The 16,860-nt window shown below is 57.9% G+C and overlaps 1 protein-coding gene across 4 annotated transcripts; it reads right to left on the minus strand.

Moving 5' to 3' along the window:
* Positions 1–372: 372 nt before the first annotated feature.
* On the minus strand, positions 373–15,524 carry PPP1R13L (protein phosphatase 1 regulatory subunit 13 like). 4 transcript variants are annotated; one of them, XM_054710917.1, is made up of 14 exons: positions 15,430–15,468; positions 14,397–14,458; positions 10,224–10,300; positions 9,993–10,135; positions 9,100–9,607; positions 8,913–9,011; positions 8,746–8,837; positions 7,971–8,454; positions 6,419–6,873; positions 3,864–3,995; positions 3,645–3,778; positions 3,384–3,550; positions 1,639–1,838; positions 373–814 (listed from the first exon to the last, which is right to left on the minus strand). In XM_054710917.1, exons 3-14 carry the CDS (start codon positions 10,276–10,278, stop codon positions 776–778), a joined length of 2,508 nt encoding a protein of 835 aa, XP_054566892.1. In that variant the 5' UTR covers positions 10,279–10,300; positions 14,397–14,458; positions 15,430–15,468; the 3' UTR covers positions 373–775. The 4 variants fall into 4 exon arrangements, with proteins under 4 accessions (XP_054566892.1, XP_054566891.1, XP_054566893.1 ...); XM_054710916.1 differs by having other exon boundaries at positions 10,224–10,306; XM_054710918.1 differs by lacking the exon at positions 14,397–14,458 and having other exon boundaries at positions 10,224–10,306; positions 15,430–15,524.
* Positions 15,525–16,860: the final 1,336 nt, after the last annotated feature.

The raw sequence follows: 16,860 nt of genomic DNA on the forward strand, positions 1-16,860 counted from the left end.
AGAACCAAAAGCATGAAAAAAGATCAAGGCACTACCAAAAATAAAAAAAGCAGAGGAATCTGATAGAGGAAGAATTGGATCCACATGAGGGACATCCCTGCGGAGGAGGCGACTTTAAGACTGCTTTGCCAAAAACAGTAACAGTGACAGTCGTTTATTAAGTCGGAATGGAATCCAAAGAGAAGGAAGCCAATTTCTGTGCAAACTACCTTTATTTATAAAGAAGAACGTCCCCATTTTGTTACAAAACCAGCACTGTGTGAAGGCACTTGGTCGGTTGGAGGGTGCGGGGGTGGGGGGGGTGGGGGAGGGCGGGGAGGAGGGTGCAGAGATCCCGGTAGAGAGACCAGTGTGCCTCACCTGGTCTCCCCCCCCTCCCCCCCAAGGCTGCTGGGAGAAATGGGGGCAGAGGTGACTCCCAGGTAAAGCCACTGGAGGTGACCCATCCCACTGGGATGATGGGTTGGCTTGCTTTGAGGGGCTTGGGGAGGGGCTGACAGTGAGGGGTGGAGGGCACTTTGGACAGAATCTGATTTGGCAAATGGGGGGCTCTCTCGTGCCCCACAATGACCTCCCACAGTTAAGGCAGGTTTCTGAACTGAAGGCTGAGGTTCTCCTTCTCCCCTGGGCTTCCAGGAAAGCAGAGCGCTGGTGGCGAGGAGCCCACCCCGGCCCGGCTTGGGGTGCAGGGAGGTGCAGCGGTAATGGATCGGGAGGTCTGGAGCCAAGGCCAAGCTGCTTCCTCCTGTCTCCCCTGAAGACCTTATTCCTCCGGCTAGACCTTATTCCTCTGAGCCTTCACCCTGGGGAAGAGCTGAGGGAAGACAAGCGTTTCAGAGGCCAGGAGCGCCCGCCGCTCTTTCCTCCCCCAAACTGATTGGAGTCTCCTGTCCACCCCAAACACGAGACAGTCTCCCTCATCCCATTTCTTCCTAAGGATTGTCTCAGCATCGCCCAGACCGCTCTGCGATCCCCAGAGCCCCTGTCACCTTCAGGCACCACATGGAGCCTGCCCGTCAGCAGCCTGCTTGATGAGCTGGAAGGTTCTGAGTCCCCCACACTGCCTCTCCCCACCCCGCGGCTGTCTGGCTGGGACCTACCTCCACCCATCCCCAAATCAAAAGAATCTGCTCTCCTAGACATCATGGGAGTTTCTGACTCTCTATCCCTCTCCTTCACGAACCTTATAGAATCTCTCCCTCAATTCTTCCATCCTTTTGTTAATGGATTCTTTCTCATCCCGCCCAGTTCAGTGTAATAAAAGTTTCCTCATCTGTACTAGAACTCGTTACCTCTGCCCCCAGCATTACAGCGTCATTGTTCATCTCTTCCCTTGGCTGAAACACACTCTTCACCTCCCATGAGTAGAATAAGGGGCGATAATGAAACTGAGCACGAACCAATCACACAGCCAGTAAGGCAGCACCGGGCACACCCCGCACAGCACCGCCAGGAGGAGGCTGTTCCGTACCCCGTTCCCAACTGGGCTTCCTCACCTTCCGGGGTCCAGACGGACTTTTCAGAACCTCGCCCCTCCCCTGTCATGGCCTATCCCTCTCGCCCTCCTTTTTTCCTGTGGGGTCTCCCCGTTCCCCCAACAGCCATCAGCAGGCCCCACAACATCTCCGCAGGGCTCACCCCGAAGTAGTTCCGGGGCACGTAGCCCTCCTGGCCGTGCAGCGCGGCCCACCACCAGTCCGTCTCCTCCGGGCCGTCCCTGCGCAGCACGGTCACCGACTCGCCCTCGCGGAAGGACAGCTCGTCCCCGAACTCGGCGCTGTAGTCCCAGAGGGCGTACACCATCCCGTTGTGCATCAGCCCCATGCTCTGCTCCACGTCTGAAACCCGAAAGGGCGGGGCGCGTGAGGGCCGGGGACACTCAGGGACACGAGGCGGGCTGGGCACCGGGGCAGGCCTGGGGGCTGGTGCTGCCCCCGCTGGGGGCGGGGGAGCCGCCTGAGCTGGAGTCAGCTGCCGGGACTGGCAGCCTCTGAAACTGGAGGACGTTGGGGTGCATCAAGCTGGGCCAAGCCCCCAGACAGGGCCAGAGGCCTCCATGCCCTCTTGTACACTGAGTCCCCGTTCCATCTGTTACACTCCCTCGTGTACAGTAAGAGATATAGTCGTCTGCACCCCCCACTTAAGGGGTACAGTCTCCACAGAGGACTCGCTGCTCCTTCACATGGTACAGCCCGACTCCGCCCTCCCCTCCGTGGTCCCCTCTCCCCCTCTCCACATGGTGCCGTCCACACTGCTCCACCTCCCTAAGTGATGAAGGTTCCAAAAAGGATGGAGTAAGTTCTCTGGATGGCACAGCCCACCCACACCTTCGCCCTGTAGCCCACCACCATCCGCCTCTTTGGTGCTGCAGCCCACGGTGTCCCAATTTCTCCTCCCCTCCCGGCCCGGGGTGCTGTCCGCCCTCACAGAACTCTCCATGCTCGGGGCAGGTAGGACAGGGCACTGCCTGTGACAAAGGCTTAATGGCCCCACCCCCTCCCCAGAGGCTACAGCCCTTCCTCTCTCCGGTGAACAGTCTACTTCCCCACAAGTGGTCAAATCCCAGTCTGCCCCTGGTCACCTGTAGGGCCGATGTCACAGCCCATGGCTCCCACCCACCTTCTGCCACAGCAGGCACAGCAGGCTTGCCTCGCCTCTCTAGGCTCCTGTCCTAAAGCCCGGGTCCCAGCCCCGTCCTCCAGCCTGCCTTACCCCATCTGTTAAGTTCCTAACCCTGACCTATGCCCCCCCCCCCCCCCCCCCCAGGGGCGCAGTACAGAGCCCATGCACACCCCGTGGTGCAGCCTGCCCGGTTCCTCCCGTTACCTGGTGAGGTGATGTGGCCCCCCTCCTGGAGGGATATGGTACAGGCTCATAGCTCCCTACACGTGGAAGAGTCCCCAAGCCCCTCTGCAGAAGCCATGGCCTGCTCACCTGCCAGCTGTGAGTACTGAATCTCCCACAGGTAGTACAGTCCACCTGCCCAGCCCCATCTCTGCCAGGTAGATGGTAGAGTTGGAAAGTCCAGCGCCCCCCGCCCCCCCCCCCCAGGTGAGAAAGCAGATGAACTGCGCAATTTCTACGACCACTTTTCTCCCCACTGGAGTCCAACTTGCAAGGCACAGCCCCCATGGTACCCCTCTCCCTCCAAGGTAGCACCCTCTGCTCTCCCACCCCCTGCTTGCACCTGTGTGTGTGTGTGGGTCCATCCTGCGGCCCCCTCTTAAGCTAGCTGAGCTACATGGTTGGAACAGACCCCAAGTCCTCTCTCTGACGGGTGCGTGGCATCTGCGGCCCTTCCCCTCCCCCTCACCCCCCACCCCCCCGCCTCCGAGGGGGCCCCGCCCATCAGCCCGCCGGCAGGCCCCAGCCCCGCCTCGCACCTGCCAGGTAAGTGGCGCAGTCGGCGTAACCCTCCCGGTAGGGGTCGCACTTCTCGATGGCGGTGGCGCCGTCGCTGAGCGTGGTGGCGAAGATGGCCGCGCCGTGCTGCACCAGCGCCGTGCAGATGGCCGTGTCGTTGCACGAGGCCGCGCAGTGCAGCGGCGTCCTAGGCGTGGAGGCAGGCGTGAGCGGCCGCCCGCTGGGGGCCCGGGCCGCAGCCGTCCCCGCCCCGCCCCCGCCCCGCGCGGGTCGCGGCTCACCAGCCGTGGCTGTCGGGGGAGTTGACGTTGGCGCCGGCCGCAATGAGGAAGTCCACGATGGGGTAGTTGGCGCCGCAGATGGCGTTGTGCAGGGCGGTGATGCCCTCCTCGTTGGGCTGACTCGGGTCGTTCATCTGGGCGGCGCAGAGACCCGAGGCTCAGTACGCGCCCTCCGGGGAGCCCGCCCGCCCCGCCCGCCCCGCGGTCCCGCCCGCTCACCTCCTTCACCGCCTGCTGCACCACGTCCAGCTCCCCGGTCAGCGCCGCGTCCAGCAGCAGCACCAGGGGGTTGAGACGCGCGCGGCGGGCCTTGCGCGGGGAGCCTGCCTTCCGCAGCACGGAGCGCATCTCCTGGGCGACAGGGTGGGGGGCGTCAGTGACTCCAAAAGATTGGGAAGGAAATGCTCAAAATGTAAGTCAGAGTTCTCTCTGAGTGCTGTGATTTTGGCCTCTTTTTAAAAAAAATATATATATTTTTTATTGATTTCAGAGAGGAAAGGAGAGGGAGAGAGAGAGAGATAGAAACACCAATGATGAGAATCATCGATCAGCTGCCTCCTGCACGGCCCCCATTAAGGATCGAGCCCACAACGTAGGCATGTGCCCTGACCGGAATCGAACGGTTCATAAGTTGATGCTCAACTACTGAGCCACGCGGGCCTGATTTTGGCCTCTTTAGTCTTACCTATTTCCTTAAGTTTCAATGGTGTTTGGGTATTCCTTTCTAGTGGAAATATTCATTTAAAATATAAATCTGTAGAACAACATATAGTGCCCTAATCTGTGACTTTATGATTCAAATGACAAGTCTTTAATTTTCAGTTCTAGGGACTTTAAGAATCAGAAATTAGCCCTGGCCCAAATGGCTCAGTTGGTTGGAGCAGCCATCCAATACACCTCAGGTTTGATTCCGGGTCAGGGCACATATCCAGGTTGTAGGTTTGATCCCCCGTGGGGGCGCCTTACAGGAGGCAACCTACCAATGTTTCTCTCTCACGTTAATGTTTTCTCTCTTTCTCTTTCTTTCTCTTTCCTTTCCTCCCTCCCTTTCTCCCTCTGAAATCAATTTTTTAAAAAATCAGTAACTGTGCACCTGAAATCTGTATAATTTTGTTAACCTGTGTCACCCCAATACATTTAATAAAAGGGGAAAAATCAGTAAGAACGGGGTCTGTGTTACTTTTTAATTCTAAAATCCTATTCTTCAAACCTTTAATGCTCTAAGATTCTGGAATTGTGATTGTGATTCCAGGATTGAATTACTGAATTCTGTGAGTCTTCAAGTTTCTCTGTGGCCAGGATTTTGTGATTCTACAATGAGGCAACTGGGCCATCTTCAATTCATGATGTCAAGATCCTAAGCCTCAACAGTTCTTAGCTCCACCCTCAGGAGGGCCTGGGGGTAGGCATTTTGAGGTGCCCCCACTTCTCTGGCAATTGTTCCCCTCCACCTCCCCACACTGAGCGATCAGGACTGTTTTATGCGACCACACCCCCCTACCCCAGCCAAGATGCAAAGACTAGACAAGATCAGCAGGAGGTCATCCCCTGGCCAAAGAATAGCAGTAATAGCAGTTAACAGGCAAGTGCCAGGCACTATTCTAAGCAATATGTTAATATAGTTCATCTTCATAGCAGCCCTACCATTATTCTCATCCCCATTTTACAGAAGAGAAGACAAGCCCAGAGAGGCTAAGTGTCTTGCCTAAGGTTGCACAGCAGGTTAGTGCTGTGGAGCTGGTATTTGAACCAGGCAAGCCTAGCTTGACACTTAACCACAACAGCCACAGCCTCAGAAACCAGTAGAGTTAGGGGACTCCATGTGCTTGAACTAAGAAGGCATTTTGAGTCAGGTCTGGCTGGGCCATTTCCAGCCACGGGCTTGTTGAGGTTTGAGAGGAGAGAAGGCAGACACAAGAGCCTGGGTGGCAACCAGGGAGTTAACAAAGTGCCTTGCTTCAGACAGGCTTTTCCAGTCCCAGAATAAAACCTCTGTCTGCCAAGACACGGTCATTTCCAGGTGAGAAGACTCCACAATTGTTAGCCCTGGCCAGGTAGAGGAGTGTCATCCTGATATGCCAAGGTTTCAGGTTCAATCGATGGTCAGGGAACATATAAGAATCAACCAAGGGCCATAGCCGGTTTGGCTCAGTGGGTAGATCGTCAGCCTGTGGACTGAAGGGTCCCTGGTTCGATTCCATTCAAGGGGCACATGCCTGGGTTGTGGGCTCAATCCCCAGTATGGGGCGTGCAGGAGACAGCCTATCAATGACCCTCTCTCATCATTGATGTTTCTATTTCTCTCTCCCTCTCCCTTCCTCTCTGGAATTAATAAAAATATCTTAAAAGTAAATAAACAAACAAACTTGACAGGTTTCTTAAAAAAAAAAAAAAGAATCAACCAAGGAATGCATAAATAGGTGGAACAACAAATCAATGTTTCTCTCTAAAAATCAATTAAAATATAAAAAAAAACAAAAAACAAAACTCCAGGATTCCTGAAAGGATGCTCTGGCGTGGGTGGGGATGTATTGGAGAGGAACAGGGAAAGTCTGGGTGGCCAAGACATTTGGTTGTCGCTCCATGTGTTCTTCCTTTCTTTTGAACATGGGCACACTAGATTAAAAACTACATTTCCCAGCCTCCCTTGCACCTGGGTTCCTAGCCAATGGGATGCGGCAGACGTGATGGGCGCAATTCCCAAGTTCTGTTCTAAAAGGGAAGGGGCACCTCCCAGGTGCAAATATACCTCACTTTCCTCCTATATTACTTACCATGCTCTGCAGCTGCTCTGGTGGGCTGCTCTGGGGCGGGGCCGGAGGTGGTATGGGAGCTGGTGGGGCAGGAGCAGGGGGTCCTGCCCTGGCCTCAGATCCCTCAGAGATGGAGGACAGCTCAGGCTCAGGCCCCCCAGGCCCTCCATGACGATGGAAGAGGCGGCTGATGATCTGCTGGTACTGCTTCTTGTGGGTGGGGGGCAGGGCTACAGCAGGGCTCTGTTCCATGGAACCCCTTCGTTTGAGGGGACGAGGAATCTCCGCCAGCACCCGTGCCACCTCCTCCAGCTCGGGCACCGACTGTGCCTCGGGTGGCAGCGCTGGCTGCAGCCGCGTGGGGCTGAGGGGCCGAGTTACAGTGCCTTCATCTGCATCGCCAGCCTCCAGCACTGGGGCCAGCAGCCCCTCCAGCTCTGGTTCAGGCTCCAGCTCAGCAGGGGCTTTGGGGGTGCCTAGAAGGAACAGAGGCAAATCAGAGGGGTTCTCAGGAGACCCCCAAGACTCCCGCCCCACAACCTCCAAAACCTGCAAGCAGCACCCTATTTGCTGTGTGGCCTCAGGGCAGTTCCCCGCTCTCTGGGCGACTTTCCCTGGGCTGTGGTGCCATTTGCCCTCCGTCAAGCACTTAGCATGTAGCTGGTGCTGCAATGCCTGTCTTGTTGAACTCTCACCTCACTATCGTGTGAGGCAGGTATGCCTGTCACCTCCTTATTACAGAAAGGGAACTCAGCCTCAGAGACAGCAAACCAGGTGCCCAGTGACAAAAAACTGGGTTGCGACCTCAGTTCTATCTGACTCTGCACTCCTACCATCATGATAGACTTGAAGTTCCAAGAATCTGAGTGTTTCTTCTCCCAGCATGTCAGGAGAAAACTCCTGCTGGGACTAGAATCCTGGCCTTGCCCGTCTCTTCTGACTGCCTTATTCCTCTCTACCAGAGCGTTAAAAGCAGGTAGAAATAATAGTGATCACTTTGTACACATTATTATTATACACTGAATTCCCAACAGAACGTGTGCAATAGATATTATTCATCTCTCTTCACAGATGAGAAAAGAGAAGCTCAGATAGGCTAACTAATTTATCCTGCATCTCACAGCATCAGTGGTGGAGAGAGGCTCGAAACCCAGTCTGCCCAACCCCAGGCCCTGCACTGGTCTCACACCAGAAAACATTCATAATTATTATAACGAATATGATAGCTGTGAGATTACTACACATCAGGCCCTATTTTAAGGACTTTATATAAGGTAGGTTCTAGCATCACCTTTTACGCTCAAGGAAATCGAGGTTCAGAGAGGTGGAGTGACTTGCCCAGGTCTCTCAGCATGGAGCCAGGCAGCCTGACTCCAGAGTCCATGCTTAACCATCCTGCTGTCTGTCCCTAGCTCCCTGGCAAATCCCCAGCTAATCTGGCCTTGCTCTCTGCAGGGACAGGGTCTGAACACAGGTGTTGGGCCGTGATGGCTCCCTCTGCTGGTCTGGTCCCCAGCCATTTGACCTCCCAGCCATTTCACCAAGCCCTCTGGAACCCCCATTGCTGACTCACCTTCACTCCAAGACTGTTGGGGGAACTGGGGCATGGGGGCAGGGTGTTGAAGCTGGAGCGGAGGCTGGGACTGTGGTTGTGACTGGGGCTGTGGGGGCACCTGGGACTGTGGTTGGGTCTGGGGCTGGGGTAGTAGCTGGGACTGGGGAGGTGCTTGGGGCTGGGGAGGCAGCTTGGGCGGCGGAGCTCGGGAGAAGATGGGGGAGCCAGGGAACATGGCTCTGCTGGCCCCATGCTCCCAGAAGGCGTTCTGCAGCTTAAATATCATGCTGAGGGGGATGGGGCGCTGGCGGGGGGCGCCCCGGGGCTGGGGGTTGGAAGGAGGCATGGGGATGCGGCTGACGGGCTGCCAGCTTCGCGGCAAAGTGCCTGATGGCCCCGTGGAGCCCAGCGATCGGCGGTAGCTGCCCACGTCAGAACGCCTGTCATTGGCCAGAGGGGAGACCTTGTAATTGCGGGGCAAGGTGGCGCTGGTGAGGTTGTCCTGGGGAGAAAGGGGGAAGGAGGGAAGGAAGAGGGGCTCAGGTGGGAGGAAGATGAGGTAAGGGAAGGGTTAAGGGGGGCAGCAAAAGATGAGAAGGGAGAGAAGGAGGTGAGGGAAGCGGGAGAACGCGAGGGAAAGAGGACAGGGACGGAATGGAAATGCAGGATAAAGAAGGAAGAGCTTGAGGGGAGGGCACAGGAAACGGGGCACAGCCTGGAGGGGAGACTAGCCCTGACCCCGCTCCCGGCCCTTGCCGGACAGCCCCCTCCCCAAGCTTCTCCGGCCCCTCACCTTGCCGGTGGCCCCCAGCCCGTCCAGGCTGCTCTCTCTCCAGGGTAACAGCTGCAGACCCGGGGAGGAGGGCCTCCCGAAGGCGTCCAGGCCTGCGAGGGGGGAGTCGTTAGGATCTGGGGACCGCCTCTCCGGCTCCCCCACGCCCCCGGCTTCCCATCACTGACGTTCGTAGCTAACTGCGTGCGAAGACTTCTTCTCGTACGCCACGTCCAGATCCGACTCGTTCCAGGCTTTGGGGGGCCGCCGGCGCAGCATTAGGTCGTCTGAGGGGAGGTGGCGCATGAGGATGCGAGAGGAGGTTAGTCCCAGGTCCCGCACCCCTCCCACCCTCCACGTCCGGCCCGCGTTCACCTTGAGCTCGCAGAGGCGGGGCGAAGGCGCTGCTGCCCGCGCCCAGCAGGGGGCCACCGAAGGCGGCCGGTGCATCGTAGGCGGCGGAGGGGCGCGGCGAGGGCCCGCGCTCCGGGAAGAAAACCTGGGGCCCCTCGGCCAGGGGGCTGCCCCGGGGGGAGCTGGCGCGGGCCAGCAGGTCGAAGGGCGTCGGGGTACCCTGCTGGCGGTGCGGGCCCGAGCCGGGCCGTGGGGAAGGCGCACGACCCAGGGAGCCGCCAGCGCCATCGTAGGCACGGGGCCGGGGCGAGGGCGCGCGGTCCAGGCTGCTGTAGGCGTCCGGCTGCAGGTAGATGGAGGTGCGCGGGGACGACGGCCGGCCCTTCGGGGACAGCGAGCTGTAGGGGAGCAGAGCCGGGGCGCTCTCAGAGCGGCCAAACGGGGCGTCCGCGCCGTCGCCGGGCGCCTTCCGGGAGGACCCGCGGCTGCCGAAGGGCTCTGGGACCGGGCTGGAGCTGTACCGGGGCAGCTGGGGAGAGACCGGGACATGGAGGGGTCAGAGGAGACGTTACTGGAGGGCTGGGAGGAGGGCAAAGGAGATCATCGAAAATCAACCCACGGAGGTTGGACCAGGGCCGGAGATCCAGGCACAGAGCCCAGGGAGAGCGCGTGGGGAGAGCGCTGGAAATCAGGGCGAAGGCTGGTCCACGCAGCGCTTCAGAGCCACTGAGAAAGGCGCCCCTTTCCTTCCGCGGGTCCTGGCGGGGTCCGCTTCCACTGGTCCCCCTAAAGCGGCCTTTAGGAGCCCACCACCCGCACAGCCGTGCCAGGCAGCCTGAACTCCCGGCGGAAAGAAGCTGGCTTGGGGGGGGGGGGGGGGGGTCCTAGGGTGGGGACCAGGCGAGCGGGCTCACCCTAGCGGGGGCTCCAGCCTGAGAGCCAGGTGGCGTCGGCGAGTCTGACCACAGCGACTCCAGCTGCTTGGTCAGTTCGTCCACCTTGGCCGCCGCCGTGTCCAGCTCCATCTGCTTCAGGTCCATGTGCTTCATGGCCAGAGCTGGGCGGGCGGGAGTGGCGGTGAGGACCCGGACCTCCGAGCAGGGGCCCGGCCCCGCCCCCCGGCCCCGCCCCCTGCCCCAGCTCACACTGGAAGTTCAGGTCCAGAAGGTCCCCCGAGCTCTGGAAGGCCTCGCTGTCCATGGTGCCGGCCGGAGCGGGGCGCCTGCGTCTGGGGAGCGGGGAGGTTCTCAGACGCCGCCCGTCCGAACCCCGCCCGCGGGGAAGCCGGGGCCTTGAGAAGCAGAGCGCCTTTGCTCTGCTGGCTCCTTCCCCTGGAAGCACTGTGCCCCTCCGCTCCCCCGGCTGGGAGGCGCAGGACAAGGAACTCTATGTGACTCTGTCCATCTCTCTATTTCAGCCCTAATAAGATTTGCATAGCCCTAGCCCGTTTGGCTCAGTGGATAGAGCGTCGGCCTGCGGATTCAAGGGTCCCGGGTTCGATTCCCGTCAAGGGCATGTACATTGGTTGCGGGCACATCCCCAGTAGGGGGTGTGCAGGAGGCAGCTGATCGATGTTTCTAACTCTATCCCTCTCCCTTCCTCTCTGTAAAAAATCAATAAAATATATTTTAAAAAAAGATTTGAATAATTCCTTCAACAATTGATCCGTCCATCACCTGCTATGTGCCAGGCATTATAGTGAACAGAGGATGCAATAACATAGCTAGCAAGCCCTGGCTGCGTGTCTGAGTTAGTTAGAGCATCATCCTGATTCGCCCAGATTGTGAGTTCCATCCCTGGTCAGGGCACAATACGAGAGTCAACTGCTGAACACATGAACGAGTGAAACAACAAACGGATGTTTCTCTCTCTCTCTCTCTAAAAGTCAATATAATAATAATAAAGAACAAAAACAAAAAGAATAACTATTAATTACTGAATGCCTACTAGGGACCAGGAGACAGTATGCTAGATGCTGAGGATATTTTTAAAAATTTTAATGTATTGCTTTTGAGAGAGGGAGAGAAACATCTACCTGTTGCTCCACCCATCCACTGGTTGATTCTTGTATGTGCCCTGTCTGGGGAGCAAACCCTCAACCTTGGGGTACGCTGGCCCCAACCAGGTAGCTCAGTTGGTTAGAGCATCGTTCCCATATGCCAAGGTTGAGGGTTCGCTCCCCAGTCAGGGCACATACAAGAATCAACCAGGGAGCCCTGGCTGGTTTGGCTCAGTGGATAGAGCGTTGGCCTGGGGACTGAAGGGTCCCGGGTTTGATTCCGGTTGGGGGCACATGCCTGGGTTTTGGGCTCGGTGCAGCCAATCAGCGATTCTCTCTCACCGTTGATGTTTCTATCTCTCTCTCTCCCCGCCTTCCTCTCTGAAATCAATAAAAATATATTTTAAAAAAAGAATCAATCAGTGAATGATTAAATAAGTGGAACAACAAATCAGTGTTTCTCTCTCTCTCTTCCTCTCTCAGTTTAAAACCAAACAATAATGATAATTGTGCTGCCTACTGTGTGCCAGGACTTGTGCTAGTTGCGTGGTATAATAAAACGAAACAATCATGTATTGATAAGCTGCTGCCTCCTAGAATTTTGCCAAATGCTCTGCACCCAATAGCTCATGTGATTGTCAAATCAGCACAGCAGGCAAGAAAGAGGGGCTCAGCAACATTTGTTCAAGGTCACCCTGCAAGAAGCCCAAAGTACGAGGTTTCACACCTGATCTACCTCGTTATTTTGGGTCCCAGAGGGCAGGGACCACTCAGCTTCACCTCCTCAGAGTCCCCACCCAGAGGAAACCTAGTTCATAGGGACCCAGTGTCAACAGGAAGACCAGGGAAGTGGGGGGGGGGGGGACGGTGGCTGGGCTGCTGTGGTCATTAGCCCAGTGGATGGGAGCCAGGCCACCAGGAACCGGTCAGGCCAGCACTATCTCCATCCCACAGCGGCGGCCACGCCCACCAGCTCTGCCACTTCCTCAGGCTTCACCAACAGCTTAGCTCAGCGTGGGCAGCAGGCGGGCTGGGGCATGCCATCAAGGGCCTCCGTCTGAAAAGCCTCAGGACAGAACCTGCTGGAGCTGGTGGCTCATTTGGGTGTGTTGGGAGCGTATAACCTTGGGCAACGAGTCCCCTCCACTGTTTGGGCCTCAGTTTCCCCAATAATGAAGGGAGGAGGTAAGTCAGCTGTGCTGAGGGGCCTCTTCAGTCTCTCAGAGGCCTAGATTCTGAAACTGTAAGGACCTGGAGATTGTCCGCAGAGCCCCAAACCCTCAGCTTGAGAGTCTATTGTTCCAAAGTTCTAAGTCCAAGATGCTATCTTTAGAACATCCCAGAATTCTCCAATATGGCTATCCCAGGAGCCCCCGTCCTAAAAGCCTACGTGACTGTGTGGTACAGTGCAGTGGGTAAAGGCACAAGGAAGGAGCCAGACTTCCAGGGTCCTAATCTGGTGGCTCCACTGTGCCACCCTGACAAGTGCCTGGGTTTCCTGATCTGTAAAATGAGGAGAAACAACAGTCGCCCTCAGAGGACTGTTGTGGGGTTCCGACTGGCCAGAAGGTGCAAGAGGAGCTAAGGCTCTGCGAATTGAGGCCTCAGGCAGTAGAGACTACAGGGGTCAAAACTGGTCTTTTAGAATCTTAGATACACAGGAAACACCCTGTGTCTGTTAAAATATAAAAAAAATTGAACAATTCTATGCAGCCTCCTGTGCCAGCATTTTGGCAGCGAGCGGTTCTTTTGGGGATTTCATGATTTCCAAATTTCTAAGACGCTCAGATCCCACGCTGACATCCTCTGGCTCAGAGGAAATGCCGACGCTGGGCGTGGGGGGCCCGACCCGGGGCTGGTGCGGGCGGAGGGAGCGTCGGGACCGCCAGGGGGCGCTCCGAGTCACGCCCGACCCCAGCCCAGCAGGCGGACAGCACCTGAGCTCAGACCCGGGGAATGCGCCGCGCGCGGGTCTGGGCAGGTGCAGAACCTCCCCGGGCAGAGGAGCGGGGCCGGGCGGGGCGTGAGGGCGGCGCCTCTGCTCCCAGGCCCTAGCCCTTCACCCCCAGGTACTCTCCAACCCAAGCTCCCGCTTCTCCCCTGCCCTCTACCCCTAGCTCTCTTTTCCAGGCCTCCTCTGCACTCCAACCAACTTCTCTGGGTTAAGAATCCAGGCAGGAGGTGGGGGTGGGGGTGGGGTCTTCCAGAGGAATCATCCTCAGTAGGAACCATGTCAGAGGGTCAGAGCGCTAGGCTGGCCTGGGAATACCCAGGTTGTAATCCTGCAGTTCTGGGTGGACAGACTGACGCTAGGAGAAGTCCCATCCTCTCTGGGACTGGGTACCCCCTCTGGGGACAGCTGTGGTATGGGCTAGCTAGGACCTTCCTCTCTCTAAGCCTCTTCCTAGGACTAGTTATTTAGCTTCTCTGTGTCTCAGTTTTCTCGTGTGTATAATGGGGCGATGAAAACCTCCACATTACAGGGGTGTGAGGTTTGAATGACATAATTTATGTGTTTAGAACAGTGCAGGGCACCAAATAAAGTTCACACATACAGGATTCTTAATTACGGTCTTCCTTTGCTTATCATTAAGATATCACAGGGTCAAAAAAAAAAAAAAAAGATATCACAGGGTCTGGCACAGAGTGAGGGCTCAAAACCCAAAGTAATTTCCCCCAAAAAAGAGCCCTTTCAGCTCTTTCTGAGATTCTAAAAGCCCGGCATTTGCGCCTCTGGAGTTTTCACTTCCTGAGCCCTGAACTCTCCATGTACATTCCTGAGTCCTGGCCAGGGGTCATCCACAATAATTTAAGCCCAGGGGCCTGAGGAGCCCTGGAAGGTTCCAGAGAGAAGGTTCCAGAAGCCCAGGGTGCAGGCTGTGCCTGCTCTCCAGCCGGTTTCCCCACGGGAGCAGGGAGAAGTCCTTCCCTGGGGTGGGGTCAGCAAACCTCATTGGAAGTGACACCTCGGAACACTTGCCGGAGACAATGGGAGCCGTCTGGTCTACCTGCCAACCCTGAGCCTGGCATGCTGTGAGCTCTGTCTTGGCAGCCACGCTTATTATTTTTAATGTCATCACAGGCTATTACCAAATGCCCTTCAAGCCGAAACTTTTAGGAAGTTCTTCCCTCTCTCCTCAGAGCCCCTGGCCTCCCCACCCCCTTGTTTAATCCTTTCCCATGACACTTGTGGGTGGAGAAAAGGGGGAGACAGACAGAGGGACGTGCGGGGCCCTGCTCCCCGCCCCCCCCCCCCCCTTCAAGGACAGACACACACCTCCAGAATTAGCCTCTATCCCTCCCTTATCTCCCACGCTACCTCAGGTCAGGCAGATGGGGGTGGAGGTGACATTTCTCACCTCAGGGTCAGGGCCAGTAGCCCTAGGAGGGGAAAGGTTAGTCAGAAAATCCTGTGGGAGTGCAAGGAATTCTGTACCCCAGAGAGCTGCAGAGGGAGGGGGGGGATGCCAAATCTTGGTTTCCCCTCCCACTCTGACCTCTGAGCTTGGTTTCCCCCCATCCTCTCTGTGTAACGACTGTGTGGTGCCCAGCTCTGCAAACCTCCCAGAATCCAACCCCACCTTCTGGAATTCTGCCCTGGGTTCTACCTAGAACGCCCGCCCTCTGCAAACCCCAGTTGTTTCCCACCTCCATGGGGCAATCGGAGGCACCACACCCGCGCCAGGGGGCGCCCTTGGGCGGAGGTCCCGCTCTGGTTAGGCAGGTCTGACGCCTCGGTTAATGACATGTTGGGGATCGCGCAGCGGCACAGGGGAGTTTGGAGAGCTGCCCCAGTCCTCCCGCCCCAGCCCCCACCCCAGAGCCGGAAAGTTTGGGGAGCGCCACACAGCCTCCAGAGGGACCCCCGGGTATTTGTCTCGCTCCACTTCAGGAACCCGGGTTCCACTATCCCCTCCCCACCCTAATTCTTCTCGGAGACCTACAGGCTCGGCGGAGAAGGCAGCAGGAGAGTGGTAGGATGGCCTCCCATTCCAGAGCCCCAGCCGTACGAGCCTCCCATTTCTGCGCCAGATTCAGGCATCCCCTTCCCCAATTCTACTCAAGGACTCAGGGTTCCGAGAGCCCCCAATTCGAGGGACTCAGGAGTCCCAGCTCCAACGTATCCCCCGGACCAAGGCGTCCGAGTCCTCCATTCCAAGAACTCAGGCACCCCGGCCCCCTTCCCTTCTGCCCAGTAAACCAAGTATCCAAGTTCTCTCCTTCCAAGGACCCTGCGTCAGCGCACCCCCAGTTCCGCGCTGGGACCCGGCGTCCGGTTCCCCTCCCAGTCCTCCCAGGGACGCGGTGTCGGCTCCTCCAGAGCCGCTGGACCCGGGGGAGGCGGAACTCACGGATCAGGGGCCGATCCCGGCACCAGGGGTCTTCCTCCGGCTTCGGCTCCGGCAGCGGGGAGCGGAGGACGGGGCGGGGCAGACTGCGGGAACAGGTTGGACAACGTGACTTCGGCTGGAGGGAGGCGGGTCCCTGAGGGGAGGGGGAGCCGGGGTCGCCTCGAGCACCTTGGGACTTGTAGTCCCGGAGGAGCAGGGCGCAGACTGAGCCATTCCCATTCAGAGTCATCCGAAGTCCATTTCACAGACAGGAAGGGCGAGGCCCAGAAGCCCAGAGAGACCTGGCCACGGAAATGGAGTCCAGACTTCTACGTCCCCGTGGCTGCGGAAGACGGACTCCCAAATCCCTGCCCCACCCCTCCAGGCTCAGTTTCCCCCTTCTTGAATGATTAGGACACTGCCAAAGGGGGAGAAGGTTACAGACTGGGGGAGACTCATGCCCTATCCCTAGAGCGAGAGGAGGTCTCCCTAAATAGTATCCCCTCGAGTTTCTGAGCCTCAGTCTCCCCGTCGGTAAAAAGGGCGGATTGGATCTTACAAGATGTCCCAGCAACGGCGCCCAGGCTGGGACTACGGTCCCCAGCGGCGTCCACAGCCTAGTTGGGCGCTTCCCCGCCTGGGGTCCTCTGGGAATTGTAGTCCCGGAGCCCGCAGGGGCGACGCCCCTGTGTCTCGCCCCCGCGCGGGAACTGTCTGGGGATCCCCGGCGGAGGGAACGCGTCCGCTGACCCTCCCTCCGCTCAGGGAAGCCGCTCGCTCCCTGAAAAGAGGGGCACCCCAATTCGGGAGTAGGATCCGAAATCGCGGCGGAGGGGGCGGGAAGCGGCGCTGACACACCGGCCAGGAATGCAGTTGGGTCACCCTGTCTGGCCGCTGTCTCGCTGCTCTGCCCGCCGCCCCACGGGAAGCCGTCGCTGTCAGGGGGGCGTGGACGCGTCCCCCAAATGTGGGCCCACGTGTTGCTGTTTACAAGCGCCCCGGGTCTGGGAAGGAGCTCTGGTCTTCTCCCTCTCCCTTCCCCAACGCCTTCGGGAATGTGCTCCACACGAGATTAAATCCTCCAGGACAGCTACCTGTCTCGTTGGACCCACAGGCCCTATCCCTCAGCTCACACGGCCCCACGCGAGTCTGGAGGCTCCGCCCCCCATGTTTCCCGCTCCCCTGAAGTCCAGAAGCCCCGCCCCTGGCTGCTACTTCACGCCCTCGAGAGGAATTACCCCCTTTCCTTCACTTCCCCACCCCTCCCACTCAGGTTCTGAACTCCCGAGACATCTGGGCCTCCCTAGAGGGGATTGTAACACAGAAAGCACAGCCATGCCAACCAAGACTCTTACCTATCTCTTTAAGGATTTCAGACCAATCGATCTTCCTGTCTCTTTAAGAGTTAGGTCCCATCAATGTGGCTGCCCCTTTAAGGCGACGTTGGAGCAA

This window comes from Eptesicus fuscus, chromosome 21, assembly GCF_027574615.1.
Source record: "Eptesicus fuscus isolate TK198812 chromosome 21, DD_ASM_mEF_20220401, whole genome shotgun sequence".
Taxonomy (NCBI): domain Eukaryota; kingdom Metazoa; phylum Chordata; class Mammalia; order Chiroptera; family Vespertilionidae; genus Eptesicus; species Eptesicus fuscus.

Excerpts from the sequence above, each read along its gene's own strand:
- PPP1R13L (XM_054710918.1), bottom strand. The coding sequence starts at position 10,278 with ATGGACAGCGAGGCCTTCCAGAGCTCGGGGGACCTTCTGGACCTGAAC. Across the intron at positions 1,839-3,383 it reads CTGCGCCACTTACCTGGCAG|ACGTGGAGCAGAGCATGGGG; the intron begins GTGCGAGGCGGG and ends TTCGGGTTTCAG. Across the intron at positions 815-1,638 it reads TGCCCCGGAACTACTTCGGG|CTCTTCCCCAGGGTGAAGGC; the intron begins GTGAGCCCTGCG and ends GTCTTCCCTCAG.